Source organism: Hylobates moloch, unplaced genomic scaffold, assembly GCF_009828535.3.
Source record: "Hylobates moloch isolate HMO894 unplaced genomic scaffold, HMol_V3 SCAFFOLD_4, whole genome shotgun sequence".
Classification (NCBI taxonomy): Eukaryota; Metazoa; Chordata; class Mammalia; order Primates; family Hylobatidae; genus Hylobates; species Hylobates moloch.
The window spans coordinates 160,979,023-161,000,720 of NW_026652279.1; the positions used below are offsets into that span (position 1 = coordinate 160,979,023).

Genomic DNA, 21,698 nt, shown 5'->3' on the forward strand with positions numbered 1-21,698 from the left:
TTTGTTTACTCTTTTACACAAAAGAGGCATGCCAACAGCTGCACTAAGTGTTCTTTCCTAAGCCAGCCAGACGTTTGGACTTGGAGAAAAGTTAGATTTTGAAATAAAAGACAGGTGGATTATAGCCCTTCATTCAACCATTCATTTTTTTCCTTGCCTATTGCTGCTGCCAGGTAGGGTGTCTTTAACCCATCTTTATAGTACATCTTGTCACAAATTTATTTCCAAAAATTAAAGGACTAATTCTTCCTGAAATCTCTATGAGATGAAATGAGCCGTCTTTTTTTTTTGAGATGAAGTCTTGCTCTGTCTCCCAGGCTGGAGTGCAGTGGCATGATCTCGGCTCATGCAACCTCCGCCTCCTGGGTTCAAGTGATTCTCCTCCCTCAGCCTCCCGAGTAGCTAGGATTGCAAGCGCGTGCCACCACACCCAGCTAATTTTTATATTTTTAGTAGAGATGAGGTTTTGCCATGTTGGCCAGGCTGGTCTCAAACTGCTGACCTCAGGTGATCCACCCACCTTGGCCTCCCAAAGTGCTGGGATTACAGGCATGAGCCACCACATCCAGCTGAAATGAGCCTTCTTACAGACTAGAGTCTATGTGGTTGTCCTAGTATGAGGCTGGTAAGCTTGCTGACATCATGCTTGCTTGGGCTTTCATCTGATGTGGTTCAGCTGGTGGCCCAGCATAGCATATCAGGCTCCCTGTATATGACAGTGCCACTGGAGGTGGGTCATTCTTCGACTAGTAGGTAATTTGATCTCCCCCGATACATATATGTTTTTTCACATTTTGGGCTGTGATTCTCCCCCTTACATGGGCTTCAATTCCAGGAAAGGTAGGAGTTGAGATACAGGTACCCTTCTTTTTTTCAATCCTGCTACTCTTGCTGTGTTTATCTGAGTGTGGTTCTCTTATACTCTGTAAACTAAGTCCCTACAGAGGAACTTCTGTTCCTGGTAGCTGGGCCTGCTTAAGGAGTTGCAGGTAAATTCAGTGAATGGCACAATCACTTTGGGTCTTTAACTATTGAGTTAAAATATCTTTGGCCAGGTGCAGTGGCTCATGCCTGTAATCCCAGCATTTTGGGATGCTGAGGTGGGTGGATCATTTGAGGGTCAGGAGTTTGAGAGCAGCCCGACCAACATGGTGAAACCCCGTCTCTACTAAAAATACAAAAAAAAATTAGCTAGCTCTGGTGGTGCACGCGTGTAGTCCCAGCTAGTTGGGAGGCTGAGGCATGAGAATCGTTTGCACCTGGGAGGCAGAGATTGCAGTGAGCCGAGATTGCGCCACTGTACTCCAGCCTGGGTGACAGAGCGAGACTCTGCATCCACAAAAAAATAAAAAATAAAAAATAAAAAATCTTTATTAATTATTAGTCTTGGATGAATAGGAAGAAGTAAAAATTGTTTCTTGAGCTCCTTCAAAGTACTCATTCTGTCTTCGGGTATAGAAGAATTTTCTTTTTTGGGAAATGGGGAGAAAGAATATTTGTTTTTGAAGAGAAAATAAAACACTTCGAGACATTTTTGTTTTCTTTTTGTTGTTGTTGTTTGTTTGGTTTTGAGTCAGGGTCCTGCTCTGTCACCCAGGCTAAAGTGTAGTGGCACGACCATAGCTCACTGCAACTTCAACTCATGGGCTCATGCAATCATTCTGCCTCAGCCTCCCAAGTAGCTGGGATTACAGGTGCCAGCCACCATGTCTGGCTAATTAAAAGAAATTTTTTTTTTGTAGAGATGGGGCCTCTGTGTTGCCCAAGCTGGTCTGGAACTCCTGGGCTCAAATGATCCTCCCACCTTGGCCTCTGAAAGTGTTGGGTTTACAGGCATGAGCCACCATGCCCGGCCCCAGATATTTCTGATGTCTTTAAATTTCATCTCACTGCTCAGTGAAAAATGACTGTGCTAAGGAAAACTTCTTGAGCTCCGTAACTGTTTTTCATGATTACCTTCAATGTCTGGGCGCTAACTATACCAGGAAGCTTTTGAGTGGTTGATTTTGCCGCTATTTGTAATACTCACCTGAAAATTTTTGGTAAGAAACTAAACAGCCATATACCATAAATCAAGAGTTGTCCTGTCTTTTGGGATCCCAGCAAAAATATTGGATAATGTGGGAAATGGAATCTGAGCCCAGAAAGCCAGCTTTTAGAGTTTCTAGGAATGCCATGATGTCTGAATAGATACCATGAGAAAGAGACTCACCATTAAGATACATAAATAGAGGAATGGCTGTAATAATTTAGGACTGGTATGATCACTTTCATATACTCATTTTTATATCATATTAGATGCTCACTAGATTAGTTGATGCTTTTCATGACAGTCTTAAAAATAAGTTTTAACTGATCAATTGTAGAAAACTATGTTCTTGTTTATAATCTTTGATTTTTAAATTAAAAATACACTATATATTTCCTGTGTTAAGAAATGAAAAAATTTAAAAGTCCTGACTTATAATTAAGGCTGTTGGGATGAGCCAGACTTCATCTTCCTGTCCCAAATTCCCAGGGAAGAGAAAAAGTTGAAGAGAAAAGACCTAAAGATAAACAACAAACCAGGATTTTGATGGAAAACGGTAAAGAGTACTCATGGGATCCTGGAAACGCTGGTCCTGGAAACAGTGAGGAATTTTGAAAGAGAGATGGCTGATGGGATCATGCAGCAGGAAACCCCAGTCTGAAACACAGATAGGAGAGGATGGCTGCAAAGATGGGAGCAGCTCCAGAGGAGACAGCCTTGAGCACAAGAAGTGACATCCAGCCAGGTGATTCTTCCACACTCAGTGTCCATGAGGGAGCAGATGATTCGTAAACAGGTAGAGCCATATCTTGGAATTCTTTAGTAGTTAAAAAGACTGAGGTGGATCTCTATATATCAACAGAGAACATCTCTTAAGACATTAAAAATGGAAAGAGAACTTGTGTAAGGACACATGTGGTATAACGATACCATTAATGGTAAAAGAATCCCAACCTAAAATATTGTTATAGTTACCTATGTAAAAGCATAGAGCATAGGTTCCCAACAGTGGCATTCTTCATATTATGGATTAGAGAACTCTATCATGGGTGACTGTCCTGCACATTATAGGATTTTTAGCAGCATCCCTGGCATCTTACCCACTAGATACTAGTAGTGTCCTCCCAGGCCCCAGTAGTGACAGCCAAAACTATCTACAGACATTGCCAACTGTGTCCTGGGGGACAAAATTGCTCCAAGTTGGGATCCCTTGGCATATATTGAAGTCTAATAATGCATATTCACCTGTTAAGTGATTACCAGAGAGAGACATTGTAATGGGGACAGGTGTGGTCAGTGGAGTTGTTAGCTTTATTTTGAATAAGAGCGTTTAGGTATTACGGTTGGGTGCGGTGGCTCACTCCTGTAATCCCAGCACTTTGGGAAGCCAAAGCAGGCCGATGATGTATTTTTAGCAGAGATGGGGTTTTGCCATGCTGGCCAGGCTGATCTCAAACTCCTGGCCTCAAGCAATCTGCCTGTCTCCACCTCCCAAAGTGCTGTGATTATGGGCGTGAGCCACGGCACCAGCCAGCTTTGCCTTTTTATATCCGTTGTATTAAATTTAAAAATGGTTAATGGTGGCTGGGCGCGGTGGCTCATGCCTGTAATCCCAGCACTTTGGGAGGCCGAGGCGGATGGATCACGAGGTCAGGAGTTTGAGACCAGCCTGACCAACATGGTGAAACTCCGTCTCCACTAAAACTACAAAAATTAGCCGGGTGTTGTGACACATGCCTGTAATCCCAGCTACTCAGGAGGCTGAGGCAGGAGAATCACTTGAACCCAGGAGGCGGAGGTTGCAGTGAGCCGAGATCGTGCCACTGCACTCCAGCCTGGGCGACAGAGTGAGACTCCATCTCAAAAAAAAAAAAAAAAAAAATGATTAATGGTTAGAAGAAATACAGATAGCTCACAAACATGCAAATATGCCCAAACTCACTAATAACCAGGAAAATGCAAATTTAAAAAATGAGGAATCATTTTTCTCCATTACATTAATAAAATTAGAAAGATAAACCATGTTCAATGATAGTGTAGTGTGGGGAAATTAATCTCTAATAGTAGTGTAAGTTGACCTAAGATTTTAAATGTGTAGTTTGTGGTATTTGTACTTTTAAATATTTTTCTTATAGAAATATACATATGTATGCAGATTGGCATGTTTAGGGAAGCTTATTGCAGCACACAATACCTGCAAATTGGAACCATGTCCAATATTAGGAGAATGGTTAAATAACTTATGATTCATCTAGATTACTAGAAATACTGGGTAGCAGTTAAAAATTATGAGGTAGAATTCTAAAAAAAAAAAAAACTGAGTGATAAAATTAGTTGTAGAATAAAATGTAGTGTGATTCAGTTTACACCAAGAAAAATATTAAACACAAAATAAAACTCTGCACTTTTATGTCTGCATATCCATATGAAAATGCTTAGGTAAATTTGGAAGGACACATGCAAAACTGATCATGGCTGGATAATAGGAAATGGGACTAGGAGCCTTTAAAACAGGGCAGGGAATAATGGTTATCTGTTATCTATACTGTTTAAGCTTTTTTTCTTTTTAAGCAAAGGAGTAACTCATACATTACTTGGGTAATTACAATAAAATTGAAAAATGTAAGAACATCTAAATGACTTGCTTTATATGCACAGTGTCGTCATTTAGTGGCCTGTGTTGAGCAGTGATAGCTGCTGCTGGGGCTCTGGTAGGGCTTTAAGATCCCATGACTTTTGGTGGCTCTCCATATTTTGTGGAATTGGCATTAGCTGTTCATATGGTTTGGAAACACTTTTTAAAAAATATTGATTTCAATGGAGATTATTTCCCAATCCTATTCCTAGAATTTCACTCTGTTATTGCTTCAGAAAGATGTATTCAGAAATATATGCCTGTGTATTTATGTCTTCATCGCTAGACTTTGAATGCATGTGTGATAGCTTTCTCTTTAGTAAGTGGAAAATAATCTTAAAGATTGCAAGCTAGAGCTGAGCCCACACTCTTACTGGTATTTTCTTGTTTCCTCCCCTAACCTTACCTTGTCATAGTTTTTCTTAGGTAGTATTATTTATTTATTTTTTACTATATAGTGACATTCTTCAAATGTATACTTTTACTCTGGCTTGTTGGTAATTGTCCGGAAATTGTAATGGATCTATATAGTTTTTGTTGTGTTTTTTATAAAATCTGTATAACGTAAAGTTTACCATTTTGCTCATTTTATTTCATTTATTTAATTATTATTTTATATTTTTACAGATGGGGTCACACTATGTTGCCCAGGTTGGACTTGAACTCCTGGGCTTGAGTGATCCTCCTGCCTCAGCCTCCTAAGCTGCGGGGCCTACAGGAGCTGTGCCACTGCACATGGCAGTTTTAGTCTTTTTATTTTTTATTTTTTGAGACAGGATCTCACTCTGTTACCCAGGATGGAGTGCAGTGGTGGAATCACAGCTCACTGCCACCTTAGCCTCCACTTGGGAAGCCTCTTGGGTCTGCCACTGCTTGTCAGAAACTTTTTACTCTGAATTATTTCATATCTCAGGTATTATTACCTAGTTATTTTGCACATTACCCTTCTCAAACTCATTTGTTCAAGTTTTTCCTAAGCTAATAAAGGAAAACAAACCTGAGTCATCTCTTGGCTGTCACTCTGCCTCTCCTACTCTTTACATCCAACCATATGTACAGTCCCCACCCCACCCCTACTCTACTTTTTCCTCTGCTTTATTCTGCAGTCCTTTCCTTTGTGGTCTAGTACCCACCAGCTACACTGACATGACTCTTGCTAAGGTTTTGCTTGAATACTTGATGTCTCCTTTCTGTCTGTCATTCCTCCCCTTCTCCCTTGATGCTTCTGCTAAGGGGTCAGTGGTGTGAGAAGATAGTTCTCCTCCTGCTGGTTTTCATTATTTTGTTGTTTACTGTATCGTCAGGAATGCATGCTAGCAAGACAAAGACTAAAACAAAAAACAACTCAGACAACAAAAAAACCCCAAACACCTTTGTTTTGGTTCCAGGATTGATTCAGTATTAGTTCCCTTTTGTGAAATGAAAACAGGATTGTAGAAAATGGGCTGGGAATTTTGCAACTGGCAAAAATGTATTCTCTTTTTTCCCTGTAGTTTAAAATGTTACCACTTTGAAACTCATGTAAGTTATCTTAGAAGAAAAGTAGTAGTCACTAATTCTACCATCCAAAATAACCATGAATAAATATGTCTTGGTGCTACACATGTAGTTTTTCAAAATGGAATCAAAGCGAATCTTTAAAAAAAAATTTTGTTTTCTATGATCAAATTGCCTTTCTGGGAAAGGACATGCCAGAATTTTAGTTTTTTAAAACTTGTATAAAGTATCTTTAGATACTTTGAATGAAATAGAAAGAGTTCTATTCTTTTTTTTTTAGAAATAGGATTTTATCTGGTTGTTTGATTTTTTTTTTTTTTTTTTAGTTATTCAAATGAAGATTGATGCAGTTGACTTTCCTTTAACCTTTTAGTCTTTCAGGGTAATTTTCTTTCTTTTTTTTTTGAGACTCTCAATAAGTTTATTATTTTTTAAATTGTGGTAAAATGCTTATAAGGAAATTTACCATCTTAACTATTTTTAAATGTACAGTTCAGTGGCATTAAGTACATTCACATTGTTGTGCAGCCATCACTATAATCCATTTCCAGAACTCTTTTCATATTGCAAAACTGAAACTCTGTATCCATTAAACAGTAACTCCCCATTCCAGGATCCCCACAGTCTCTGGCAACCACCATTCTACTTTCAGGATAATTTTCATTGGTTAGTAATGTTTGGATAATTTGATTAGATTTGGTGGATACTGAAGACTGGCCGGGTTATGTTAGGTGTTGCTACTTTCAGCCAAGGAGTGCATCTAGTCTGTATTATGTCATCCTTGGAGTGTTCTACCCAGTGTCTTGCATTGAAGGACATCACAAGGAAAACTCCTGTGTTCTCAGTCGTGGTAAATAGTGTCCACTTCATTACAGATCTCCTTGAGTGATAGGTTTCAAAATATCTCTAGGCGTGAAGAAAAGCTGCTTGTCTTCTCTACCTTTCTCAGTATGTACTAGTTTAGAAGGTATTCAAAAGCTTTCATTGAGACCATTGAGTTTTATACTAAATATAATATCTGGCCTAGCACTTTTTATCACTCATATGCAATCTATTTGATAAGGACAGGGACCAAAATAGAATGTCTTTTTCAATGTATTTTAGGCATCTAATTGACTAATATGAAATTTTCTATTAATCCAAAGTTTTTAAATGCAGGCATAATTCCCCCCGCCCACCTGCAAAGATTCAGTCTTGCTCTGTTGCCCAGGCTGGAGTGCAGTGGCCTGATCGGCTCACTGCAACCTCTGCCTCCCAGGTTCGGCAATTCTCCTGCCTCAGCCTCCCGAGTAGCTGGGATTACAGGCGTGCACCATTACGCCTAGGTAATTTTTTTTTGTATTTTTTGGTAGAGACGGGGTTTCACCATGTTGGTCAGGCAGGTCTTCAACCCCTGACCTTGTGATCCACCCACCTCGGCCTCCCAAAGTGCTGGGATTGCAGGCGTGAGCTACTGCACCTGGCCGCAGGCATAATTTTTAACCTATTTATATCCAAACATTTAAATTTATTTATTTTTTATTATTTTTATTATTGTATATTTTTATTTATATTATTATTTCAAATTGTTTATTAAGTATGAATTTTACAAACTTTACTTATATTAGCGGTAACGGTGGAGCGGGAGAGTATTGCGCCTTCTCCAAGCTGCCTGGAGAGAACCACCAATAATGTGGTGGAACTTATGGCCGTTTCCAAGGGCCACGGCTCTTTTGGCCTGTAGATGTCAGCAGCCCACACATCTCCCTGTGCAGTGGACTGGTTTGGTGATCCATTAGGTGTCAGGATTTCTTCTGATAGCTTTATGGAATGGATCAATGAGGATAACCTCAAAAAATTTGTATGTGGAATCTTCACCAACCCAGTAAGAATTCAAGACTCTCAAAGCCCCACAGTGGCATCCAGCTCGCTCCTCTGCAACGGACTGAAGGCTTGGAGCAAACTTTAGCTGGTTAACACCATGATGGACAGGCTTGCCATAAGTTGCACCCTTAGGAACTGGGCGTTTTCGGCCACCAGGGCGAACACGAATCCTATATATTACATAACCTTGCTTGGCCTCGTAGCCCAGTTGGCGCGCTTTATCAGGCTGGTTGGGGCAGGGAGCCCTGTGGAGAGCAGAGAGCTGGTGGTACTGCCAGCAGAGGACCCTCAGAAAAAAGCGCATGACATCAGACTGCTGCTTTCTCCATAGCTCCTGGATGTACTCGTATGCACCCACCTTGGCTTACCTGATGGCTGCTGCCAGACGGAAGAAAAGAAAGTTTAATTTATTTTTTAAAAGTTAATAAGGAAGATGATTTTTCTCAGTCTTGTAAGATGAAAAACACATCTGTTCTCCTAGTTTGTTATTTGGAAATTAGGCTCATACAGGTAATAGCTGATACAAGTAATTTTTCTCTGAAGAATAAAATAATTCAAAATATAAAACTAAATGCTTGGCCGGGCGTGGTGGCTCACGCCTGTAGTCCCAGCACTTTGGGAGGCCGAGGTAGGCGGATCACCTGAGGTCGGTGGATCACCTGAGGTCGCGAGTTCGAGACCAGCCTGACCCACATGGAGAAACTCTATCTCTACTAAAAATACAAAATTAGCCAGGCTTGGTGGCGCATGCCTGTAGTCCCAGCTACTTGGGAAGGCTGAGGCAGGAGAATCGCTTGAACCTGGGAGGTGGAGGTTGCGGTGAGCCGAGATTGCGCCATTGCACTCCAGCCTGGGCAAGAGCAAAAACTCTTGTCTCAAAAAACAAAACAAAAAACAAACAAAAAACTAAATGCTTGATGGGAAAACTAATAATCTGCTTTAAAAATCTCTATTGGTTTTCTGAGAATGGAGAAGTTTATGAAGACAAACTATACTTAGTGTTAGTACTTAAAATGCTTTACTTTTCTTTTTGAAATATATAGCCAGCAAATCCTGCTTAATTGATTAGTCTACCTCAGTTTAAACTTTCCATGGTTGTTATATATTTCCTTTGCCATTAAAATATATAAAAAGGAATTTATATTTTTCAAGATGTTGAAATTTTTGAAACAAATATATCTAGTCAGCCTATGCAATATTAAGTCATTCTGCAGAATAGCATCTGCATTGCTTGAATATTGTTTGTTTTGTATTATTAAGCCAAAGAAAACACCTCACACATTTCATGCAACAGTGACAACAAAATTGAAATAGAGTTTCAAAAGTTTGTTAGATTGTTCTTTCCAGGTTGACTCTTAAGTGTCTCTTTAACTAAGGCAGTAGAGAATTCTAATGTTTTCTTTTGCACGGCTTTTTGCTACTAGTGACCCTGGGCTAGGCTGTGGGCTTGTTGAGATGTGAATGAACCCTGCCCCCAAAGTAAGATTTATTCCTGCAAATGGAGGAAAAGAAGCCAACCAATCCTTTATAAACAATTTGTTTAGTCCTTCTTTGTAAAATCCATAGCAGTTTTGACCTGCTTTTAATGCATGATTTATTCAAATGTTTATTGGAGCACTCTTTTTTTTTTTTTTTTTTTAAACTGGAGCAATCTTAATCACCCAGTAAAATATATTAGGTTCTGAACTAGTTCTTGGTATGTTTCTTTTATTTATTTATTTATTTTTTGAGACAGAGTCTCACTCTGTCGCCCAGGCTGGAGTGCAGTGGCGCAATCTTGGCTCACTGCAAGCTCCGCCTTCTGGGTTCACGCCATTCTCTTGCCTCAGCCTCCCGAGTAGCTGGGACTACAGGCGTCCGCCACCATGCCTGGCTAATTTTTTGTATTTTTAGTAGAGACGGGGTTTCACCGTGTTAGCCAGGATGGTGTTGATCTCCTGACCTTGTGATCCGCCCACCTCGGCCTCCCAAAGTGCTGGGATTACAGGCGTGAGCCACCGTGCCTGGCCTAGTTCTTGGTATGTTTATAAAACGTTTGTGATAACATAGGAAAAATGTCTATTATGCTAGTTAAAAAACAAAAGGGTGCAAATTATATATGCAGTATCATTATGAAAGTGTATTTAGAGAAAAGACTAAGTAAAAAGTCAATACTATTAGGATTCTCTCTCTCCTTTTTACTTTTGAATGCATATTTATTATAGAAATTTTGGACACATAAACACATGTGCGTATGTGTATCTTTTAATTTCTTTTCCTCGATAAACCACCAGTTGCCACATGTATTGCCAAGATTAAGAAGACTTTATGTAGGTGTAGATTTTTACCTCAAACATAATGAAAAATAGATAATAAAAGTTGCAACTTTTTTGTACCTCAAAGGCAATGGCTTTTAACATTTGATAATGAAAGTTACTAAGCAAGCTGCTATCCAAGTGTATCTATGAGTAAATAGCTTTAATCAGATAACATTGGGCTAGGGGAGATTAAAACAAGAATTTAAAGCATAACCTTATGAGCTGGTGGAGGAGAAATTGTAACAGTGTGCAAAGCAGTTAAAATGAGATTGTTGGGTAGATGAGATTATATGCTAAAATTTGCACTAACTACTCTCAGAGTTTAGATTAAAGGAGATTCATCCTAAATTGAAGTACTTGGGAAAGATCCAGTGGTAGATGTGAAACTTGAAGTACATCTTCTGTAATAGGTAGTATCTAAGGACAATAAAACAAGTGTGGATTTAAGTTTAAACAAAGACTTAAATGTATTCTTTTTAAAGGATTGTGAAGTACTCAATTTCTTTCTTACAGAAAAAAACTACAATCACAATTACAACAACAAAATTGACAGTAACAGGATCTGAAGTGGACAGAGGGCAATAGGGCAATAGAGGAGGGGGCATCCTGGTCTGAGAGCAGAAGAGCAACTTGAGGTTGGGGGCATACCAGGCAACGATAACCTTGAGGAAGGCCTTGCTTTGAACACAGGGACATTTAGAAGCCCTTTGCAAGCAGGGCTGGTTTTCCCTACAATTGGCATTATTAAATAATTACCGAATGTATATATTTGAATATTTTATAGTAAGATATTGACCTGAAAATCCCTTGGGCATTTACTTGATCTTTTACCTTTCAATACTCAATATAATTTTTTACTAAAGTAGAAAATATTTATTGAATTGACAAAGAGAATTCTTAGCTTTCTAAAAGACTACTTTTTTAGTTTTTTAAGATCTCATTTAAAACAAGGTATTTAAAAATTATTTCATAACTGAAGACTCTAACAGAAATACTCAGGTATTTGCCACCTTTGACTTTTTTTTTTTTTGGTAGAGGAGTGGGTCATAAATGTTTAGGTATATGTTTGTGTTCCAGTTTTTATATCTGCCTTGCAAAATAATTGTAATCTGGAAGTTTCTGAAACTGGAAAACCATTAGGAAATTAGGAAAAGTCATTTAAAAAGATAGTAATCCTTTCATCAGTTAAAAAGAATAGACTCCTTTTAGAACTAAACAGTTTACTGTTTTTCATATTGAATGCTCAGCTTCTATTATGCAAAATAAATAGATTTAAATATTATAGAGTGAGTAGTCTTAAAAATGGAGCATACATTCCTGAATTTTGAGTCGCTTTAGAACTTAATACACATATTATTTCTTTTAGGAATAAATGTAAAATGGATGAAGATTGAATGTGAGAGTATTTAAATGATTCTCAAGATTTTCTGGTTCATGTGTTGTGATATTGAACTCTTTCTTTCGTCTTAGGCTTTAATTTGTGCCTGGTGCTGACCTGATGCTGTGCAGGGACACTCACTGCATCCCTCCATTCAGTCCCTCTAATTATCCCAACTTCCTGGGGAGCTTGCTTAGAACTGGGCATGAGTTCTCGTTATTAAAATATTGGGCTACTCTGGCTACATGTAACAAGGTAGTTTTTGATATCAAATTTATGTATTGATGAACGGAATAGGAAGCTGAAATTGTTTGCTGTGATTTTACATAAAGAGGTAGGGGATATTATGGAAATTATTTGGTGAGACAGTGAATTAGGCTGTAATAAATGAAATCATGGGTAATAGAGTTCTTGAGTTTATTTGTTGCATTGTTGCTTTTTAGTGCATACTCAAAAAGAAATATAACTATAAATGATATGCAGAACAATCAGATAGCAATTTTGTGTGTATTTGCAGATGATGGTAATTCTGTTTGCTGGGCACATCTGTTAATGCAGAAATTTGTCTCCTCAGGTTCATGTGAAAATGGCGGATGAGGCCGTCTGTGTTGGCCCAGCTCCCACCAGTAAAAGCTACCTCAACATGGATGCCATCATGGAAGCCATTAAGAAAACCAGGGCCCAAGCTGTGAGTCTGAATGAATCTATCTACTGCAGCTGTTTCATATGTAGTGAGCAGAAAGCTAGAGTTTGTATTTAAAAAAAAAAAAATAGGAAAGAATGATTGAAAATGCTGTTGCAGTTAGTTCATGTCACATGAGTTAAATGTGGTCGAATTCGCTACTGGAAATCAAAGGCTTTGTAGCATCTGGCAGTGTTGGTCACTGATCCTGCAGGTGGCTGCTGGATTCAGCTTTCACACCAGGGAGCAGTTTCAGTTCATTTCCAAATTTGCTAGGAAAAAAGAAATCCCAATTAGTTTTGAGTATTAACCCTTTCAGTGTAATAAGAGCATTTAAAAAAATTCTGTGTTATAAACAGGATCCAAAGACTCTGTTCAAATTCCATTTTAATAATTTAAAAATTACTTATACCTAGTACACGTCCAGAAATAAAAACAGCACATTTGGTAATTATTTTAGTTTGTTAATGTCAGTAGACTGCTCATAATTTACAAGGATAAATCATTCTCTTCACCCCCAGTTCTGTTTGAATAGAGTGGAATCCAAGGAAAAAAAATGATTTCTGACATCAGAAACAGTGTTTTTTCTTTTATTTTCTTTTTTCTTTTTTTAATTATCAGAACTAATTATATATAGTGTTAAAAACTACGCAGAGTTATCTCTAAAATTGGATGGAAACATCCAACACCAGCAATTAAGCCTGGAGCACTTCAATTAGTGCTCACATTTCTTTTGAAAGAAATGTTTTAGTAAGATGCATGTTTAAATAAAAAACCTAATTCATGAACCCATATTATAGATGTTTACAGTTTATTAGCACAGTTAGTGAAGGTAAAACACTTTAACTTTTTGACTGTAGCTTGCCAAAATAAATATGTAGTTGAGTGTTGATAAAATGAAATTGGTGGAATGAAAACTCTTCTTCTCTGATACAGTAGTTTAAATTCTTCTGTACCATGTTCATAAAGCTTAGTTCAGCATTTTCTTTGTTTGTTTTTTGAGATGGAGTTTCGCTCTTGTTGCCCAGGCCAGAGTGCGATGGCGTGATCTCGGCTCACTGCAACCTCTGTCCCGCCAGGTTCAAGCGATTCTCTTGCCTCAGCCTCCCAAGTAGCTGGGATGACAGGTGCTTGCCACTATGCCCAGCTAATTTTGTATTTTTAGTAGAGAAGGGGTTTCACCATGTTGGTCAGGCTGGTCTTGAACTCCTGACCTCAGATGATCTGCCTGCCTTAGCCTCCTAAGCTGCTGGGATTACAGGCATGAGCCACTGTGCCCAGCTGGAGTTCAGCATTTAAAAGTTGCTGATAGGTAGCTATTTCTGGATTATGATACTGGTTCCTTCAGAAATTTGACTTTCTTTTTAGCAGAATTATTTTACTAGAAGTATGTTCAACACTGGCTGTTACTGAAGTGGCTAAATTTATGTTTGGCCAGTGTGGGAGAGCCAAAAATTACTTGACTGGATCAGGCTGGTAGATTGTAGCAATGTGGCTTGTGGGTGAGGATAGTATAAAGTAGTTGTGAATGGCAGAGTTTGGGGTGAGGAAGGAAAGAAGAGTAGACATTAGAAGAAAAAAAATTCAGAGCACAAAATAAAAGTAAAACCACACCTCCATTTTAGTTCAGTTTGATAGAAAGGGCTTGTTGGTAGTTGCTGAGTATTATTAATGCTGTCAGGAATAAAATGTGTTAGCTGTCCTAGTAGTCTGGGTTTTGGAAATTACCAGTTCGTGAGTACTGTAAAGAAAGGAGAATTTAGAGTTTTTCATCCATCTTGCCAAGGTTCCTTTTACATAATTCTTTGACACACCAGCCATTGTGAAATTCTCCAGAATTGTGGACAAAGTTAGCCTCAGGAAAAAGAGAGAGAGTTTTGTTGAATAGTGTAGACAAATGGCAGTGGGCAGGAAGCTGTGTGGGCATATACTCCCCATTATGGTTAGAACAAGGGTAATGTGTGGAAAATGAATCAATTAGGACAAAGGGAGTGTGGAGAAAGTAAATACAAGAGGCAGTTTCTTGGAATTTGATTCTGATCCTAGAAATGTGAGTTAGAACTGATCAGTGTATAAGAGAAGTGTACTTATTCAAGGGCTCTTGAGCAGTAAATATTAATACATAAATACGCTGTACATTTTGCTTATAAAGCTTTTGCAATATGATAAAATTGAAAGTGCTTTTTGCTTTCATTTCTAAGGTACATCCAGGTTATGGATTCCTTTCAGAAAACAAAGAATTTGCCAGATGTTTGGTAAGTTGGTAATGAACCAGAAACTGTTCATTTCTATTTCAGAAAGCAGTGTGGTAGCATAGCTTTTGTAAACGTGGGTAGTGATGGATTATAGAATTTTAATTAACCCAGCAATTCTTTGAAAATTGTTTGTGAAAAGTGAAGTGGTTTTATTCTGAAACTCAATGTTTATTTGAAGAGTAATTATAAAAATAGAAAAGTTTAGAAAATCACCATTACACTGAATGAATGATACCTGGTTTATTATATACTGCATGGTATTTGAATTAAAGTTAAAAACTTCAGATTTTTAACTGTAAATATGTTAGAGAGTTTAGTGAGTTATTGTAGTGATTTAATTATTTTGTGGCATTTAATATCACATCTTACCAATGCCTCTATTTTGAGTGAAGTTGTTTTTAATGATCTAAATGTCCCCTTCCAGCTAGATGAATTAACGTATGTTTGTTATTAAATTGATTTTTCCAGGTATATTTATAACTTCATTCAAGATGGTACTGAAACCTTATTTTTTAGGACTAGAATATGATTTTGATTAATGTTTGTACATATGTTTGTTATTAGACCAATTATGCCAGGTACTATCTTAATTTATTCTAATATGTTATATTTGTTTCTGTGGCATACAGTCATGTGTTGCTTAACAACGTGAATACATTCTGAGAAATGCATCATTAGGCGAGTTCATCCTTGTGCGAACATCACAGAGCCTGCTTACACATATCTACGTGGTAGAGTCTCGTACACACTCAGGCTAAGTGTGTTATAGCCTATTGCTCCTAGGCTACAAACCTATACATGTTGCTGTACTGGATCCTGTAGGCTGTTGTAATATACTGGTAGATATTTGTGTATCTAAACATGTAAACAGAGAAGATACAGTTAAAAATACAGTATTAGAATCTATGGAACCACTGTCATACGTGTGGTGCCTCATTGAAATATTCTGTGGAGCATAACTGTACTCGTATTCTGTTCTTCCACGGATTGGAAATTATTTGTGAATGTTGTTATTTTCTAGATGGAATTTCCACTTAAAATCTTTAACTTTAACTTGAAACGATTATTAAGATCACAGAATTGTCTATTTTAACCACCTTGCTTTATGGGTCCAAAACTAAGGCCTAAAATCCTGAGAGGGCAAATTACATGTACGCATCCAGAGGTTCCAGTTTCCCAGGTTTTATGCAGCGTGTCTACGTTTTTTTGTTTATATCCCTTTTTATTTTTTATCTTCCTTGGAATTTTGACCAAGATTCTGTTATTATAAAAACTATTTGAATATAATACTTAAATTTAGATGTGTATGTTTGTATATATATAATGTAATGTATTACATTTAAGTCTGTATAGATGAGAGGTTGGCACACTACAGTCTACAGGACAAATGCAGCCTGCTGCCTGTTTTTGTAAATAAAATTTTATTGAAACACAGCCATGCTCTTTCATTTACACATTGTCTATGCTGCTTTTGTCCTGTGACAGCAGAGTTGAGTAGTTGTGACAGAGACCATTTGGCCTATCAAGCCTAAAATACTTTTTCTGTGGTCCTTCATAGAAAAAGTTTGGGAACTCCTGCTATAGATGAATATCCAAATCCAAATTATATGAGTAGGATAAGTGATGTGGTGCCAGTATTATACATTTATTCCTATACAGTTAATACATTTATTTATTTTTTATATATATATAATATTATATACAGTTTGTGCATTTTTTCAGTTATTAAAAAAATGCTGCTTTTTTTTTTGAGACATAGCCTTGCTCTGTCACCCAGGCTGGAGTGCAGTGGCATGATCTCGGCTCACTGCAACCTCTGTCTCCCAGGTTCAAGCTATTCTGCCTCAGCCTCCTGAGTAGCTGGGATTACAGGCACACACCATCACACCTGGCTAATTTTTGTATTTTTAGTAGAGACGGGGTTTCACCATTTTAGTCGGGCTGGTCTCGAACTCCTAACCTCGTGATCCGCCCACCTCGGCTTCCCAAAGTACTGGGATTACAGGTGTGCCACTGTGCCTGGCCAAAAAATGCTTCTTTAGAGTCTGTTTAAGGCCTTTGAGAAGGATATATTAATAAAAATGAATCCAGTCTGGTTCCTGCGCACTGGGTGCTCATAGTCATGTTACGGAAAATAAGTTGATCCACAAATAACTTCACTTCAGGGAAGAAAATACTGTGAGATAAGATCAATATCTTTGTAAATGAAAGTAAGAAGGATGATTTCCATCTAGGGTTCTACATTAGAGAAAAACCTGTAGAATATACAACCTCCTCCTTTCTTTCACATGAATTTTCTTTCCAAACCTATTTCCCCATTTCCCTTTTATCAGTGCTGTGCCTCCACCCAGCCTGACTGTGCGCTGCTCCCATGCGTGGCTGGCTCTGCCCTCAGTGCTTTCCTCACTCTCTCTGGGTGGGCGTGCCTGGCCTCCCACCCGCCGTGTCTAACTACTGCCTGCCCTTGAAGGCACATTTCACATGCAGCCTCTGTGGGGAAAGGGTTCTAGATCCTTCTGTTGAGAAATAATTTATTTCCTTGGGCTTTTTGTTTCAATTTGATTGGAATGTTTTTGTTTTTGGAAAAATGATTTGTGCTTTATCTGATACATTGTTTTTACTTAATATCTCGGACTAAAATGATTTTTTGATTTTTTTCATAAATGCTATGTATTTGCTTTAGAAAGTGTACAATAGGCCAAATTCCCCCAATGTAAAAACACACCAAACTTTATAAGGCTGATAATTTTTTGTGCCGAGTTTACGTGAAGTGGGATTGGATTTTATACAGTCCCTGCTGTCCATGACTTGAAAAAGATCATGTGGGTCGGGCGCGGTGGCTCATGCCTCTAATCCCTGCACTTTGGGAGGCTGAGGTGAGCAGATCACTTGAGGTCAGGAGTTCAAGACCAGCCTGGACAACATGGCGAAACCCCGTCTCTACGAAAAATACAAAAATTGGCCAGGTACAGTGGCACGAGCCTGTGATCCCAGCTACTTGGGTGGCTGAGGCAGGAGAATCGTTTGAGCCCGGGAGGTGGAGGTTGCAGTGAGCTGAGATCATGCTACTTTACTCCAGCCTAGGCAACAGAGCGAGACTCTATCTAAAAAAGAAAAAAAAAAAGATCATGTCTTTTTGTTATTGCTTAAATAGTTCATAGAAAAAACAAAGCTACACATAATCCTCATAAGAATAGTGATTTTAAATAATTTTAATGTGCTGAGCCAACAGATTTTATTTCCAAGCTGTTTTCTATTCTGTATTTTCCCTGCAGGCTTCTTTTATTATAAGCATTAAAGGACCATCCATGGGAGACTATGAGGATTGTTAGGATGAGGCAAAGACATCTTAACAGAGTTTACAAAGAGCTTCGAAACGTGAAACTACCTTCTCTGGAAAAGTGGGATGTTGGCTTGAAGATATTTCCTAGTATTCTGTGTTTTCTTTCTGGTTTTTCTATGTTGTTTTAATCATATTATCATACCTTGTCATTTCAGGTAACATAGCATTATAAGTTATAGTAATTAGTTTCAAGAGGAACATATGTTAGAATTTGTGTTTTGTGTTTGGATTCTGTTTGTGTACTTGAAAGATACACGTATATGTAGATGGATAGTGAGTTCCGTCAGGATGCTCAGCGTTGAAAGCATAGGAGGGAACTGTGCTGAGCGTGTGAGGTTTGGCGATTGTGCTCTTTTATCTTCTTTCTTTCTTGAGTTTTTAGCAAGATAAGAAATATAACTACTGTAAAATGAGAGGTAATTTTTAAAATAGCCACTGGGTTAACCAAAAACCTTTTAAATAGCTGTGGCATCCAGTGTGGGCAAGGGTCACATAGTTTTGTTCCTGGAAGTGTAAACTGTTTCAGACCTCCCCCCGCCCCCAGAAATTTGCTAGTATATATCAAAATTTAAAACATCTATATGTTCTTTAATTTAGCAGTTCCACCCTTAAGAATCTCACTTACAAAGATATACTTGAGAAAATGTTCATGGTAAGGTGTTTCATAATAGCAAAATTTAGAAAGTGGTCAAAAGTAAAATGTGGAGAATGATGGCTTCCCTGCAGGGTCATTGGTCCTCAGTTATAAGGCTGCAGTCCATGGTGTGTTATAGTTTAAAGTGTGTTGTAAGCACTTTGTAACTAACACTAAAATTCTGAAGTTAGCAAGTTTGCCAGTGACTTTGTTTAACAATTTTTTTGTTTATAAAATAGTTTAAAGTGGATTAAAAATGATCCATATGATACTCTACTCATTCATATTTAGACTTTTTTTTTTTATTTGAGTAGGAAAAAATAGGAGAGACTTAGACCTTGCAAGCCCGTGGTTGTTTATAACTTATTTTCACTGTGTGGGCTATAATCTGCATAGCTCATGGAAATACATTATCTTCATATATCGCAGCTTAAGAAGGGTTGAGAATTGTTACTGTAGTATATTTTGTGTAGACATCATTTTAATGACATAAATTTTCTTATTAACATTATTATATTTTCCATTTTGGACACAGACCTTTGATTTTAGTATATTAAAATTTTTAATTTTTGAGAATGTAAAATCCTAAGAAATTTAAGCACATGAAAACATTGAAAATTAGGATTTTTTTCCATCTTTGAACCTTCGAAACAAAACCCCAATTTAAGTCTTTAGAGGTCACCACTGTTACCTTCTGGAGCATGTGTGTCTGTATGTGTGTGTGTGTGTGTGTGTGTGTGTGTGTGTGTGTGTGTGTGTGTCTGTGTGTCTGTCTGTCTGTCTGTCTGTCTGCGTGTGCTAGAAGTTTGCTATCGATTTGTTATGTAAGATACTCTTAGTTGCTTAAGTAGGACTTACCTTTTTTATATGAAAAGAAGTGGCATAGAACTTTTCTTATATAAGAAAACAGTGGTCCCTAGGCTTTTAAAAATAAATATGGAATACCTACCTGCAGATAAGTTATTTAATCTTTATGACAACCTATGATGTATTCTTATTTTTATTCTTGCTTTTATGGAAGAGAGAACAATCTCTGAAAGGTTAAATGCCTTGCCCAGTGTCACATAGCTGGTAAATTAGAGTATGGATCCCTTGTTTAGTATATGTTCCAGACTGACTCTCAGATGCATTGGAACTGGGCTGGGCTGTTAGTGGTATTTGTTTTTAATCAATAGCTTTAGCTGGCATCTGTTCTTGCTGTTGGTGGAGGCTTCTCTCTTTCTGCTCCCTTCCCCTCTTCCCCATTGGTGTATCATCATAGAGATCTAAAAAATAGAGTTGTTTCTTTTGTTTTTCTCATCTTGTAACTTGGATGCCAGTGAAGGCAAATCCTCACTTGGATTTGCTAACTTACTAAGTAAGGTTAACTGAGTGAGCTTTGCTCGGTTAACTGAGTGCCAGAGCTGCAGCATAGAGATGTTGGTGCCTTTTACCACTCGTTGATATTCTTAAGTGGAACTAATGAAGTCTCCCTGGATTTGGAGGAGAAATTTCTGTGACTCCTTTTTCCTTTTCACAATAATTTTATAATATTTTTCTAATTGTGACTTGTACATATGTGATGTTCAAAAGAATTGATAAGAACTAATGAATGCAACTTTATAAAACCCTTATTATGACAGAACATCTTTTGAAATGTTTGAGAACGTTTCCTTTCCTATATGTTGGCTTAAGTTCAGCTTTTAGAATATTTGAAGATTTTGAATGCAGTGTGGAATACCAAATGCTCTAAGGTGAATGCCTGAAAAAGGAAAACTCTCCCTGTACAGTTAGGGAGTCTTTTAAGGATGTAGACTATAGGTCAGATACTTTTAGGGCTTGTGGGATTTTGGGGAGTGGTTTCAATAGGAAAAGTCTGGGATTTGATGAGGCTGGGATTTTTTTCTCTTTGCTTCAGGTTAAAACAGGTTGAAATGTGATGTTCTAGTTTTCCTATTACGCTCTCTCCTTACTGCCCTGTGCATCTATTAGCTCATTCTGGAGTCGGAATGACAGGCAAATTCTTTCTTTGCCACTTAGTAGCTGTGTGATCTTGGACAGGTTTAATGTCGGCCTCTGAAGATTGTGTTTTGTTCTTACTATTGGCATGATATGTATTTCTCCATCCGTGATTTTATGTTGAAAATACTGTGTGTTTCTTGTAGCCAGGATGTAGTTGTGTCATGCTTTTGAAATAATTCTGATGGTCTCTATTTTTAAATTGTAGTATTTAGACTATTAAGTTTTTTCTTCTTTAGTTTGCCTTAGTGTATTTTCTTAAATAGCAGCTTTATTGAGATTTAATTCATGTGTCATCATGCTCACCCTTTAAAAGTATACAATTGAGTGATTTTTAGTATAGTCACAGAGTTATGTAACCATCACTACTATGCAATGTCAGTAAAATCCATTAACATTTAATAAATGATCAAGGTGGTTGGATTTATGTCTAGCATTTTATTATTTGTTTTCTATCAGTCTCCCCTTTTTTCCCTTCTGTTTTCCTTTTCTGACTTGGATTATTTTAATAGTTTTTGAAATTCCATTAAAATTTGTCTATTGGATCTATCTATTTTTCAGTGTTTTTTCTAGGATTGCAATATCCATCCTAACATTTCATAGTCTAGTTAGAGCTAATATGATACCATTTCAAGTAAAATGTAGAAATTTTGCAATCATATAGTCCATCCTCCTTCTCTTCCCATCACTATCCTCTATGTTACAGTTGTTATATGTATTTCATCTGCATGTATTACAAATTCTAAGGGAAAGTGTTATAATTTTGTTATAAACATGTTGAGGTGAGTTAGGACATTTCTTTAAAATGATCTGTCAGATTTAAAATATAGAGACAAATCTCTAGATTAAATATTTTATTTGAGAATCACAGAATTGGAATTTGAGACATACACATGGGGTCTTCAGTACAAAGAGAAGGTTGAAGGTTTTATTAGATAGAAAAAAAATGTTACTGATTATTTTGAAAGAAAGTTCATTGGTACTTGAAAAGCTTTGGGAGCTGGCAGGCTCGGATAGGAGAGTGACAGTGGTGGTTAAAAACTAGTCTTAGAGTGATAGCAGGTTGTTTCAGTGGTTACTGGGTAAA

The 21,698-nt window shown here is 37.6% G+C and overlaps 2 protein-coding genes across 8 annotated transcripts in view; one reads left to right on the top strand and one right to left on the bottom strand.

Moving 5' to 3' along the window:
* Nucleotides 1-21,698, top strand: part of PCCA (propionyl-CoA carboxylase subunit alpha) — a 448,216-nt gene that overhangs the window by 50,719 nt on the left and 375,799 nt on the right. For 4 of the 7 annotated variants that reach the window (XM_032151213.2, XM_032151217.2, XM_058438035.1 and 1 more), the window contains exons 5-6: nt 12,274-12,387; nt 14,583-14,636. In XM_032151213.2, coding sequence (XP_032007104.1) covers nt 12,274-12,387; nt 14,583-14,636 — 168 coding nt within the window. Of the gene's footprint in view, nt 1-2,655; nt 2,826-11,935; nt 11,955-12,273; nt 12,388-14,582; nt 14,637-21,698 lie in introns of those variants that run through there. The other 3 variants (XM_032151216.2, XM_032151218.2, XM_032151219.2) reach the window with 3 other exon arrangements.
* Nucleotides 7,797-8,328, bottom strand: LOC116467467 (large ribosomal subunit protein eL15-like). Its single transcript, XM_032151226.1, has 2 exons — nt 8,034-8,328; nt 7,797-7,914 (listed from the first exon to the last, which is right to left on the bottom strand). The coding sequence occupies exons 1-2, from the start codon at nt 8,326-8,328 to the stop codon at nt 7,844-7,846; spliced, it is 366 nt and encodes a 121-aa protein (XP_032007117.1). The 3' UTR covers nt 7,797-7,843.

Excerpts from the sequence above, each read along its gene's own strand:
- LOC116467467 (XM_032151226.1), bottom strand. The coding sequence starts at position 8,328 with ATGCGCTTTTTTCTGAGGGTCCTCTGCTGGCAGTACCACCAGCTCTCT. Across the intron at positions 7,915-8,033 it reads TGGGGCTTTGAGAGTCTTGA|TGCACAGGGAGATGTGTGGG; the intron begins ATTCTTACTGGG and ends AAACCAGTCCAC.